This window comes from Mercenaria mercenaria, chromosome 2 (assembly GCF_021730395.1).
Source record: "Mercenaria mercenaria strain notata chromosome 2, MADL_Memer_1, whole genome shotgun sequence".
NCBI classification, from domain to species: domain Eukaryota; kingdom Metazoa; phylum Mollusca; class Bivalvia; order Venerida; family Veneridae; genus Mercenaria; species Mercenaria mercenaria.
The window spans coordinates 99,813,274-99,827,590 of NC_069362.1; the positions used below are offsets into that span (position 1 = coordinate 99,813,274).

The following is a 14,317-nucleotide window of genomic DNA, read 5'->3' on the forward strand; positions in this document are numbered from 1 at the left end:
GACAAAATAGTTTAGGACTGTTTGCTGTGGCGGAAAATTCTGGTCAACCGTTGGTCGAATCGTCATTAGGTTAGTCTCGCTAACCAAAGGAGGTCATTTAGGCGGTATTTATTGTTTTTGGGCTTAGATGGATTACTTCTCCTGATCTTGGTTCACTAAGGTGAAGTAACCGAAGTGGGGAGGAAATTCCATCTAGCATCTTCAAATTCAGTGGTAGCAATAAGAGGCCAGGGTTCGTTCGATCAGCTATGCTAGGACGTAAACTCGTATATCGACTAATTTTTGGCATATATAACATATATAACAGTTATTTTCATGTGCGTCTATGCTTATTGCGATCATAAACAAATATGTGTAATGCTGCGCGTTTATGGCCGTTGCGACCATAAACAGAATGATTTGCGATCATATGCGTTTATTTTTATGTGCGTCTATGATAAAAGAGATCATAGACATAGGCGTTTATGTTTATTGCGATCATAAATAGATATGTGCAATGCTGCGCGTTTATAGCTATTGCGACCATAGACACAATGAGTGCAAGGTATAGATGGGCATGACCTTTCGATCTTCGGTTGGCTTTGAGTTTTCAAAAATCTCTACTCGGCAAAATCTGATAAACCGAGAGAGATGTCTGCGATCAAATTTTTCCACAAATAGTTTTGTTCATTCATTTGAATCATATGTCCCGTTACAAAAATGTTCAATTCTTGTCATTTTGTATTAAAATATGCATAATAACAATAACGAAATTATAGAAGTTGTTTATTTTTCATTTGCAAATATTTGTCATAAAATAATAACGCTGTTACCATTCCATATAATTACAGTTTTTGCTCATTTATATCAAATTTTGATATCGTTTCCAGGTATATGAAAATACAATTTCATTTATCGCTTACAGCTAATCAGATGAAACGACTATGCAGTCCGTTGAACCACTTCTATCTAACAGTTACCTCCCTTTTATATATTTTGTTTTAAGTCTGGTATAAAAGAACGATATTTATGACTGCATATAAGTCATGATGTAAATGTTTTTGTATTTTATCTAAATATATGATATTTTATATTGTTCTATTCTGCACTGGAATAAAGATAAAATCTGTAATGACTGCGTGCGTATAAAAATCTAACAGCACTTTCAAAATAATTAAATGATGTTTTTTTTTTGTACATTTGTTGAGTATAAAGACCGCTCTAATGATTCTTGGACAAATCGCTATTAGTTTTAATGTAGTTTGCCTGTTTTAACATACAAAAAATAGCAATCAATCGTTACATTTACATTTTTACAGTAGCTTGCTACAAAAGTAAGTGTTTTGTTTTCCATTAGTATCAGAAAGTAAAAATACATTTCAGGACAACGTTCTTTTCAACATCTAAACCGAACAACCAAACAGACCCGTCCTAGCTAAATTGTAAATCGACTTCCTATAAAATGCAATTCTTGATTTTTATTTAAAATATTCTTACATCCAGGAAAAATCATACAGTCTTGTCCATTTAATTTTTTTTAACCGTCAGAAAAAAAATAGTTTAAGCTATAATTTAGTGTTATCTGTCAAAGTTTGGTGTACAATTTTTTAAAGATTAATCTGAACGACGCCAATTTTTCACGTTTGTGAATGACGTCAGATCGTGCGTGCATTATCGCGGAAAGGGTCAGCCTTGTACCAAAGTTGTTTATACGAAAATAAGCGTGTTTTTCCCCTAGCCAATGTACAAAAACGAAAGTCGTTGTGTACGGATGAGCATGACAGTAAACAAAACACAACATAATATCCTGAATATATATTTAGACATAAACGAAATATGATGGTTTGAGAAAGAATTTTTGAAAATGTCCATAATACGGATTGTCAGCCCCTGACAAGAGGAGATTTTAAAAATCACTCTATCTAGATTTCTATTTAAAATAATCCTCAGCAATTTATGTTTATGGTTTGATATCATCGTAACACAGACTGACTGACATATAAGCATATATAGCTACCTTTGAATGACTGAGTCAGTACATGAGATGCAATGTAACTTGTCACATGAAGATTGAATGACCTACATGCTTCTGAATGACAAGGAAATATAACAGAACTGAGCCAAGTGTCTTGTTCGCGTCTTATTGTGGTAGTGGGTGCCTCGTTTTCTTTGTTTGTCTTACCTTAAAAAAGGTTTTCCGAAGACAATGCAGCATCAGTAAATGTGGTCCGATTCACCCAATATATTAATGAATAAATGAAAATGTGTTACTATAAATGAGTGACTATGATTTCTATAGAGTCTTCTGTTGTGTCCTCTGATTGCTTTTTAGCAATATCAATTCGCCTGTAGACAAGAGCAAGGACAAAGAAAATCGCTGCAATCGCCTCTATGACACTGATTGTAAGAACAACGCTACCATAAGTACCAAAATTTTCTCTCAGGCTACCTGAAATGTATAAGAATTCAAACATTTAAATGTGTGCATTCAAGTTTGGCGTCTTTTAAAACATTTTATTAATGTAAACGATAGTGTTTACTTGTAGCAATGAGCACAATGCCCAACTTTATAATGCCGTCTCACTAGAATACCATGCCGTATACACGAGATATGATACCACATGTGCATGTGTTTGATTTAGCGTCGCAGTTGTTCAATTGATTTTTCAATAAAACCACATTATCGAGTTTCATTGCACCTGTGGTTTATTATTATCATTATTATTATTATTATTATTATTATTATTATTCGACTTTCAAGGGAAAAAAATATTTCTTTCAACTGTATTGCACACATCTTCACGGTCTAGTGGGGACACTTGATGTGCTAATTGTCCTCTATTTAGTAATTGATAAGGATTATTGGATTGGGGGAACACTTATATAGTCCTCGATCTAAAAAGGTTTTAAGAGAGTTCTCCACGTTTGATAAGCCGGAAGTGTTGGCGTAGAATCTAACGTCATTTATCCGGATAACGTATAAAAATCATGGAAATGAAAATCATTTTATGACTTAATGGCAACCCGTGAGTGTATTTATTACAGTGGCAACGTTACTATCTTTCTAAAGTTAAAATATGATATTTAAACATCTGACACATTAAATAATTCAAAATAATGGCTTAAAGCAAGTATGAAATGTGCGGATCACTTCAATCATGGGCAAATATCTAAAAAAAAACAAAAAAAAAACAAGCACACGGACCTATACATTTTACTTCACCATATTATAGGCCATATGTTTATTTACGACGGTGAGAAGCTTCATTAAAAATAACATTGTAGAAAATTTCTATTCGCGAAATGTTATGAAACTTTTGATTTTCCCAGAGACTCCCTATCTTTTTATTTTTTTTTATTTGCTGAATTTTCTAAGTATATTCTAAAGTTTTGAAAAATCAGGATTTAATCAAATTCTACATTGAAGATGAATTTTGATCCGAACGTGAAAACTACCTCAAACGATTTCATACAAAAGACGGCGTAGCAGTGAGCAAATCATCGAACATTATAGAGCTGTCTCACTGTAATATCATGCCGTAGATATGCGGCATGATATCCCATCGAGACACATTATACTGAGATGGGCTGATGTAGACCATCTTCTTAAGGTAGTTCTGCACGTTTGATAAAACGGAAGTGATGGCGTAACACCATTTATCCGGAAAACGTAGAATAAAGCCTGGATTCGGCGCACGGAAATAAAAATCATTTTATGAATTAACCGTAACCAGTGAGTTAATTTATTACAATGGTACTGTTGCTATATTTCTAAAGTCAAAATATGGTATTAAAACATATGACAAAATAATGTGTCTTAAAATTAGCGTGAAATGCCCGGTTCACTTTAATCATGGTCAAATATCTTAAAAATAAGCACACGGACATATACATTTTATTTCATCACATCATAGGCCATGCCTTTATTCACAACTATGAGAAGTTTCATCAAAATCTACATTGTAGAAAAATTTCTATTTGCGAAATTGTTATAAAAGTTATGATTTTCCCATAGACTTCCATTATGAAATATTGCATGAGGTCTATATTTTTCAAATCAGTCTAGCAAAAAATTAAGCACACGACCCTATCTTTTTTATTTGCTGAATTTTCTCGGTATATTCTGAAGTTTTGAAAAATCAGAGTTTAATCAAATTCTACATTGTAGAAAAAATTTCGATCCAAACGTGCAGAACTACCTTAACGGGAGGAAGCTACTAGCACCACTTTTCACGTCTTTGATATGACACAGCCAGGGAACAAAATCACGAACGCCCACACTCGAAACAGGCTTTCTCTCACAAGGCCACCCAGGCAGTATAAACATCTTAATAAAATATAGCTTATTCTTAGCCAATAACCAGTTTTGGTGACATCGGTTAGAATGTTTTTGGTTTCAATGTATACCCTTTACAAGTCATTTTAGCCATGTGGCGCTAAAGTTACTGGAATAAGCGTCCGATTTGTTGTTGCTAGGCGCAATTTAAACTCAAATACTGGCTCTGGCTATAATTTAATTTTCATTCACAACAACGTGCCTATAGCTGTTGAACTCTTAGATTGCCACTTTCTATAAATTTACACAAATTATCTGCTTATTATTTGCGAAATCAAATTTGGGATATTTTTCGCAGTAGGTTAATTGATAGAGGGATTAGTATTGTTGAAGCTAGTGTCGGTGCAGATGTGGATCTTTGTCGAAAATACGGTCAGAAGATGTTTGATACGATAGATACATACGGAGGCGTGAAGCATTCTTGAGTTACAAAACTAATATAAGAAACAATCACGTGTAAATGATTAAAACATGTTATATGTATGGTTTGGAATGTGTACAAGAATGCAAGGTAATACAATAGGAGTAATTTTGTTTGATTTAAATAACGCTCGTGTAAATTACAGTGAAACCTGATTTAACCGTCATCTTTTGGACCCGCTTGGTCATGCTGGTGATTAACGTAGGCTGTCGGTTAAATCAGGTTCCCATTTCTACATGGTTTCATTCAGTATATTTCATTAAATTTTACATATTGCCTACATTTTGATAACTTATTTCAATACAGTTTTGTAAATCGATATAACATGTGCACGCGACATGTAACGAGTACATTAAAATCGTGCTGCTTATACGTTCTGAAAACTATTTGTCGATTTTAATCATATGTGAAATGTATGCATTTCTGCATCCTGGGACAACTAAACTATGCCTGATAACAGGTAAGCCGGGTTCCGGTAAAAAAAGTTATTCTTAAAAACATACAGTGAATCTGTGTAGACCAAGTTGTTGTGTCGGGTAAAGTATGATTACGATAAATACAGCTATCACTAAGATTTTATTTCATATTTCAGAATAATGAACAGTACCTAAAATGAAAAAAATTATCATTGTGATAGAAATTTGTGTATGTAAAGGAAACAAAACGACTGCATCGCTTCATATCTTTTAAGCAATGTTTATACTGCAGCTTCAAAATACAAATATTATGCTGTATGATAAACATAACTTGAACTTACCAAATGCCGGTCCTGTTATAGCGGATATTACACCTGAAATTGTAAAAAGTAGTCCTGATCCTACTGGAATAAATTCTGGACGTACTGCTTTTAACACAAGAAGAAGTGGTACCGAAAGCACTCCGCCAAATGCAAAGCCAGACAGACAAGTTCCTAACACATACAAAACATAGCTCTGTCCTTTATACAGTAACAACTGCCCGACACAACCAGATACAGTGGAAATTATCGGGTAAATAAAAGAATTGAATCCACGTTTTTGTTTAAGCACACCCGGTAAAAGTTTTGATACAGTGTTAGCGATGTTGAAAATGACAAATGTAAATAGTCCCCGAGATTTACTGAAACCTTTCCATCTACAAATATCAAGAATTATCCCCAAATATCCATTTATGCCAGCTGCTGAAAGAGCGTAGGCAAAAAGTAATAAAATGTAGGTTGTGTTCACCATTTCTCTCAATGTTTGAACACCATTTATGATAAAATTTCCTTTATGTTTTATTGTGGGGGATGGTGCCTCATTTTTTGTGTCTGTCTTAATTTTAGAATTCCTTGAAGACAATTCAACATCTTTAAGTGTGCTCCGATTCACCCAACATAGAATGAACAATGGAAACGTGTTACTGTATAGAGCTCCAAGGATTAAAAACGTGTCACTAAGATCAAACAATGTCATCAACCAATTTACAAAATACGGGTACACTATTCCAGAAAACGAGGAGGAAGCATTCAGCACAGCTAGAAGCAGAACTTTCTTCTTGCCTGTAAAAATTCTACCAACTATCACAACAGCACTGACATATCCCATTGAAATTCCAACTCCTGAAATTAGATTAGATAGTTGTTTCGTAATAGAAAAAATACAGTCTATGAAAAGATCTTTTTGAAGCATAGGACGCAACTAAGCAACGCAATAGCAGACTCGGTGTGACGAAATATGTTCATGAGAGGCAACAGAAATTCAACACCTCTCGTGTTTAAGATGAGTTCTATTATAGTACAAATGAATGTTTCCATGAACCAAAAGGACCAGATGATATAACACGAGAGACATTTTTGCCGTTTCCACACTGTAGTCAATAAAATTTGTGGCAACCATGCAACATAATAGCAGACTCGGTTTGATTGACCTACACTGGTAAATATATGATTTATCTCTTTATTTGCATTAATCACTTCTATTTTAGAGTTTTCTAACAAATAACTTCCAAATGATAGTGTGGTCTTAACCTCGCGCACTGTTCCTAGCGCGAACTACGCGAAAGTTCGTCCAATGCGAACAAACATGACTCCGCAGTATTTTAAGAACTGAAAATTTAAATAAAAATATGAGTAAGGCATGGGATAAACATATACTTTAAGTTATAACTTTTTAATGTCTAAGACAATTTGACTTCAATAATCATTATATTTATTTTATATAAATTTATATTATTATCTTATTTATATTTTATATTATATCTCTTGTTGGACCATTGTATACTGCATGAAGTTCTTTCTGACATATCACTGAATGAAGAATTGAGGCAACACGGGTCAAATGACACTTAAGTTCCCCAGATATTAGAGCACTGGAAATTTTCTCTTACGTCACTGCTACCTCTACATACATGATACCATACGAATGTGTATGAACAGATGCTCCCTACTTTGAAAAAGCCTACCCGGCGTTAGCCATACACCAGTGCTTCCTCAAGGTAAAGCTTTAGTCACATCATACCTGATACAATACCAATGCTTATGTATAGATGCTCTATTCTGGTAACAAAGGAAGAGGCACCAAAACCAACTGGAACGAGTATACAAGATAGAAACGTAACCCACGGGAGCCCTAGTTTAGTGATGAGAGCTCCGCTGACAACACCTGAAACGGTGAAACATGACGTCGTTAAAATAAGTAAAGCAATTGTAGCAACTAACTAATCATTGTTTCGATAGTTTACCTCTCTTTCGTCTGACCATCACAAAAAGCTGTTACTCGAGAATGTATTGTAATATTTGCATTTCAGGTTACCAAATGGACTTGGAAAATTTGAATATATTTGGAAGTATATAAGAAAAACGAAGATTACCTGAAAGCATAGACAAATTCAAGAAAAATGACAGACTCCAGTTTGCTGTGTTCCTTTTTCTCAAGTACGTGTTTTGCTGTTGTATAGCTGTCAAACGGAACTTGATGACTGATATTATGGTAGATAATGGATGCTTTGTTACATAAAACTATAAGAATTCCATTCAATACAGATGACTAAACCACACAAAATCAAAGTGAAAATTGGGCTATACAGGATTCATTTTTATAATCAAATTTGCTTGAGCGTGTAGTCATGTTGAAGACAATTAACGTAATCAGTATATTACCAAAAACTACTTGCATAAGGCTATCGTTAATATAATGCAAACATTGACTGATCTTTTTTCTGTATTCAGAATTCAGATTTGGTTTTAAATTTAATGGCTATCTATAGAGACTTCTGTTTTATATCGAAACCTGACTTCAACTGAAATGCTATTCCCAAAACTGTGAAGATTGTGGGTCTTGGAAATCTTCTAATTATTGTTTGGTAAAATTTTAAAAAATGTGTTATTAAAATAGATTTAGAGACACGTTTCATGTTTGGTATTCAACTATGTTTTCGTTTTCATTGTGTGTGAAGAAACAGGAAGGCTCCATGACAGGAAGGTCTACAAGCCCTCTGGGACTGCGCTGCACTGCATGCGCGGGTCCAGAGGGGGTCCGGACTCACCCTGGAAAATCCTAAAGAAGGAAAGAAGAGAAGAAGGAAAGAAAATGGTTTTTCGAAAGGCAAAATAAGGACCGCATTCAAAGTGTATGTGACTGCTGCTACATACGACCCCAACGTATTTCGTATTTATGCTACTTATCTCAAAGAAAGAAAGAATTTTACCTTTAAGAAAACTTAATTTTATTATTTTTCCCAAATTTAACAGGTGAGCTCATAAAATGTAAAAATAAGGGTTATATTGTATATAAAATTGCGGTGGAAATGCTCCTAAAATGCCCCAGAATGCAAGAAATGAAGCGCTGAATTTCAAAATTTTCCAGGGGTCCATGCCCCCGGACCTCCTCCCCCCCCCCCCGCTCCCCCCAGGCTGGTTGGCTACTTTTCCATTTCAACATGAACAATGCTTGGTGGCAACGCAAAGTTACTAAACATTAAAACGTCAATAAGATGAAGTTGCGGACAATAATTCGGCAATAAGTACAATTTAAACATATTAATTGGCAAAATACATATATATATCTAATCATTTTATAACATGACATTTAATACTTTTAATCACTGATGATTGCCGCCGTTGGAGTGAAATCAATCCATCTCATATCTTTGGTATATCACTAATGTTATAACATTTGACGTTGATGTCATTTCAAGTATGAAAGGTTTTGGTTGGATTTAATGTAATTTGTTAAGAAAGAGGACATTTCGATCTTTCGGCAGAAAGGCAAATTTGTGATGAAAAACTCTTACATCTGTGTCTTTCCGAAGAAAGGTCCTCCCTCGTAATTTGTTTTTCTATTCAACTTGTTTGATTGATTCAATATGAAAAGACACTCATGTAAGATCCAGTACTTACCAAAGCTTAAAGTAACTCCAACAAGAAGTGACTGCACAGTTGCAGTGTTGCGCGATCTTTCTGGAATTTGTCCAGAAGCTCAACGAAGAAAACTCCAAACGACATAAATACCATACCGGGTTCCATGAAGACCTTCAGAAAACAAAAAACGAACACCAGTCCTCTGTTAACTCTGAAAATAAATAAAAAACGAGGGTTGAACGGAAAACCGTCGTATTTCATATTGATATTAAATAATAAAACGGTTGAGGACAGTTTCTGTTCAGGACTTAAAAATGTTAGAATTCTTAAAGGTCGGCTGAGTATTACTGTTGTTTTATTAAGAAAGAACACCATTTCGTTGTTTTAATTGATAATATGTCAGACATGAATAATTAAAAGTCTTTCAATATACATTTGAAAGTGTAACAAAATACAAAAATGATGTACACAATTTTGACAATTGTTTCTAAAAGAAATGTCATATCGCCGTAAAGCGCTATCGAAATGTTGTTAAACCTTTAAAATAACTGTGCATTTTAGAAGCTTGGTCAACATTTTCCTTATTATAATCATGAAATAAATGAGTTCACATTTTCATGTACCACTCTTGATCAAATTATATCTTGTATTCAATCAGTGATAGAGAACCGTAACCGTTTAAACTGAATCAAGCAAAAACAAATGAACCAAGAATATATTAAATTTTATCACTTTTTGAAAACACCGATAAAAGTTCAGAAACTATTTTTCGTATAGTATGTAGCCAGCAACATATTCGCATTTTAGATCTTACCTTTAAACCTCTTCTATACGATTTAAGGGAATCAACGTTTACCGCGTAAAGTAACATAAACTAGGCCAGTTAAATGGCTTTCCTATATGACGAGCTCGAACAAACAGTGATTAGACGTAATTATTGATAGGAAGTCAACGATCATAATGAGTCATAGCACAAGTGACTGGAAGGTTCGTAAAACAATTGTTTCCTTGAAGGATTAATATAATTGTACAAATTCATTACCTGATTACCATGATAGAGCCGTAATTGTTTCCTTGAAGGATTAATATAATTGTACAAATTCATTACCTGATTACCATGATAGAGCCGTAATTGTTTCCTTGAAGGATTAATATAATTGTACAAATTCATTACCTGATTACCATGATAGAGCCGTAATTGTTTCCTTGAAGGATTAATATAATTGTACAAATTCATTACCTGATTACCTGATAGCCGTAATTGTTTCCTTGAAGGATTAATATAATTGTACAAATTCATTACCTGATTACCATGATAGAGCCGTAATTGTTTCCTTATTGTATTGTCTTTCAATGTTTACGTCTAGCTTTTATATATGTTCACGTAATTCAATCTGCCTTTCTTTCTGTAAAGTAAAGCCCACTGATCAAGTTTATGTTCTGCAAAACAATTAAAGCTTAGCTTACCTTTATCCAGGAATATTCACAAAAGATAATAGGTAAGGGTAGATTTCTCGGAAGCACAGAGCAATGTAATGTGAAAGCTATTTTTTACACACACAAAAAAAGATGCATTATTTTATTCATCGTTTTATGATTGTACTGCTAGATAATCATATTATGGTTTGTATATTACCAGTTTCAGTTTTTTTACGTTTTACACAAATTTTCGAAGTGTTATAACGTCAGATGTTGCAAATTATTCTTTAAGTCAGTTTACTGACAGAAAAGATAAGAAAAATTTTGTAAGTGTAAGACGAGTTATTTTTCTGCAGTTTTCTGAATATCAAACAGAATAGCCAAATTTTCATTGTTTAGAATCCGCATTGGATATCATTTTGTGATGCATATGCCGATGACACTGAAACTTATATTCACATTACAAGGTAATTAAAACCCAATATCACAAAAATTTAAATATGTCTGACAGCAGTTTTATATGACTATATATATTGTTCGCAGTGTTATGCATATTGTAATACTATGTTTAAAAAAACCCAGATAAAGCAGGTCTTTAAATAGAGTGTGAGCATAATTATATGGTTAGAAAATAAAACTATATTATAGGACCAGCTATTAAAGGCGTATGCTAAATTTTCACCATTTTTTCCAATAACAGATTTTGTTCATATTTCATATATTGTTAGTTCATTCTATAAGCAACCTAAAAATTAAAAAAAATATATGGGTCACTTTGTTTTCATTTTATTTCAGATTATAATATGCTTGTCTAGGGTACAAGTTTATCCTGAAATCTAGAGCGTGTCTGCTACAGCATATAAATCAAGGAATCAAATAAATGATTCATAAAGTATAACTGATTGTCAAATCTCATGAGGCATGATTATTTCCCTTCAGAAAAACAAAAAGAAACTTTAATGCGTTCAAGAAATTGTTGCATGAAACTTGTTTGTTGTTTTGTTTTCGTAATCAAAAAATCATCATAATCATAAAATATTGTACATCCAAATCTACATAAAAGAATTTGATTTAACTTGCAAGAACCACAGAAGATAATGTTTTCTTTTAAAATATAAAGAGAAAATGAGTGGTCACCCACAAATAAAATAAAATTCTGGTCATACTCCAATAACTAAAACATAAATATTCATAAAGAAACGTCAAATGAGTTAGATATATTATAATATATACCCCGACACCGGTTTCAATGCACTTTGGACTGCCGATGACACTAAAATGACAGAAACAAAACTCAAAACATACGTTCAAAAAAGTCAGTGAGACTATTTTATGCTTTAATGTCAACATAAATTCATTATCAGACCCGTTACCTTTACAAATACATTCATATGTACGTGTACAAGAAAACGTTCTCAACAGACTTCTTTTGGGGTTTCCTTATAGAAATACGAAGAATAAGCTTGGATGTGACGAAACAGACAGTCAAAAGTTATCACGCTGTCACGAAAGGTATGTCCTATTATCTGGACTAGTTTTGATCAAGCGTTGAAAATAAACGAGGCGATTGTCAGAATATCCGAAACCATACAACTTTAGCGAAAATGGTGCGTCGTTCGATTTCTGTCTCGTGAAATTTTTATCTAGCGTACACTTTCGTTGGGGATTTTCTTACACACATGCTCAGAATTAGCTTGGACGTGACGGGACAGTGACAGTCAAAAGTTATCACGATGTCCAGAAACGTACATTCTATTCTCTAGAAATAAAAACGCCGATTGCCCGATTATCCGAAACCGTGCAACTTTACCGGCAACGGTGTCGTTATCGGTGCGTCTTGCGATTTCTGCTTCGTGAAAATTTTATCTAACATACGCCTTTAAATGACTGAACAAAAAACTGAATATTAAATATGCGGTGTGTCTCAAAAATACAGTCAAAACCTATTGGAACAAAAATTATAATTTTGATAAATGACAGTCGGAAAGCGCAATGCCCAAGAAGGTTTACAAATTACATCTCTGTAAATTCATGTAATTGCCACAGAAGAGCCTTTAGATTACTAATTCAGAATTATAGTGAAAAACGATGTTCACTGTGGCGAAGCTATTCGTGTCGTGTGCAAAAAAATGATAAAAAGTACGGGAAAACATGACGTTGATTTCTTCGATTCAAATTGTTGCTGAGGTTTGATTAACAAGGAAAATCGGTTTATTTTTCCGTTGCATCAAATGTAAATTTTCCATCAAAGACAGTCTACCTTTCCATGCAAAGCATATGTATTTTATAAATGCCTTCGTTTATTAATTAATGATGACCTGACAAATGAAAAGAAAGGAATCAAAATGCATTTTCCGGCGGAAAGGATTTATACGAAATTTCAGTTTTCACCTTTTCCTCAATAATCAGCTAATATTTTTGCTAGAAATCTCATTTGTACATTATATCTTCCAATCATAAAGGTCGATAAAGTCTAAGAAGTAAAAGTCTCGACGTATTGTGGGAGATATAAATGATGTGAAATGTGCATGACGGAGTTTTCTCGGACAAATGAAAATGATGGGAAATATGGGAAAAAATGCCTATGCCTTTCTGTCTCTTTTGGATATTCATGATATTGCATCAAGTACTTTTGTCTAAAATAAGCTATTATTTTGAAAGAAATGGTTTTTACAGAAGCGTTCTAGATTTCTTCAATACCAAAGAATTCTTCTGCTTGATTTGCAATGTTAAAGTTTTGTTCTATATTTCAAAATGCCTATCACGAACAAACAGTTGTATATAAAGTGAAAACCACACTTGATACTTCTGACTCGAACCCAACAGCAACTGATCCATCATCACCAGCAGCAAGATCCAGACAGTTTCCGTGTCCCTCTGCCATATGCATGGCCAAGTATGCCATTAAGTAGTCACCAAATAGACAAGCAGGAATTATACCGTGACAACTCTGTTTGCGGGAGGATAGAATTTGAGCTAATATATAAAAAAAAAAGCGTGGTTGTTGAGATGAAACACAAAAAATATGTCTTGAAGCTCCTGCGTACAGCGCATTAATTTAAGAAATTTTCGTGAATATAGCTTTAAAGTGGTAGTATAAAGACATTTTCTGAGTAATAAAATATCGCTTACCCGTGCTTGATATTTAATTTCTTCCGACCTCCATCAACTCATCTATTTAGAATCATTCCGAATTACTATTGCTATTATTCATTTCTACCTGTAGATAGTGAAATGCTATGTATAAGTTATCATCAGGCACGTGTCACAAGAAAACAAGATAAGAAAAAACGAAAAAAATGGACCTAATAACCTCACCTTGGTACGGATAATAGAGAATCTTCTCTAGTGTATTTTTTTAATGTTTTTCTTTTCTTAAAACACATTTAGAAACTGTCAGCAGAAACTTTGTGTATGCAATATCACCGTTTCGTGCGTACCTTAAACCCCCTTCTTATTCTTTGTATATCTGTTTATAATAAACCTGAATAAACAACTTTCTTCGTGATGTACCGTCTTATGCGTTTTCTTGGATGTGTATGTCAAACTTACAAAATAGGTTTGTCATTAATGAAAGGTATCTTCAGTATTTACATAAATTACACGGCCTTTGTATAACGATATTATTACAAAATCAGTTAACGAATATGTAAACAAGTGCAGAGCCAGGCGATTATTCAGTTTTCAGATAATAGTTTCCGTACTTCAAATTCCTATTGTATGATGAGAAAAGTCAAGATGCATTACATATAATACTGACAAAAAAGTCGGCAAATGCAATGGTAAATAATGTTCAACGAAAACCTACTACTGAATTGTTCGCATGTGAAATACAAATTTATAT

General features: G+C 33.6%; 1 protein-coding gene and 1 long non-coding RNA gene across 2 annotated transcripts; both read right to left on the reverse strand.

Moving 5' to 3' along the window:
- Positions 1 to 760: 760 nt before the first annotated feature.
- LOC128555297 (uncharacterized) lies at positions 761 to 7,396 on the reverse strand. The gene is made up of 3 exons (XM_053537360.1): positions 7,214 to 7,396; positions 5,494 to 6,315; positions 761 to 2,428 (listed from the first exon to the last, which is right to left on the reverse strand). Exons 2-3 carry the CDS (start codon positions 6,299 to 6,301, stop codon positions 2,250 to 2,252), a joined length of 987 nt encoding a protein of 328 aa, XP_053393335.1. The 5' UTR covers positions 6,302 to 6,315; positions 7,214 to 7,396; the 3' UTR covers positions 761 to 2,249.
- Positions 7,397 to 8,617: 1,221 nt separating this feature from the next.
- LOC128555298 (uncharacterized) lies at positions 8,618 to 13,733 on the reverse strand. The gene is made up of 3 exons (XR_008369959.1): positions 13,606 to 13,733; positions 10,358 to 10,460; positions 8,618 to 9,265 (listed from the first exon to the last, which is right to left on the reverse strand). It is a non-coding gene; the product is annotated as an uncharacterized LOC128555298 (long non-coding RNA).
- Positions 13,734 to 14,317: the final 584 nt, after the last annotated feature.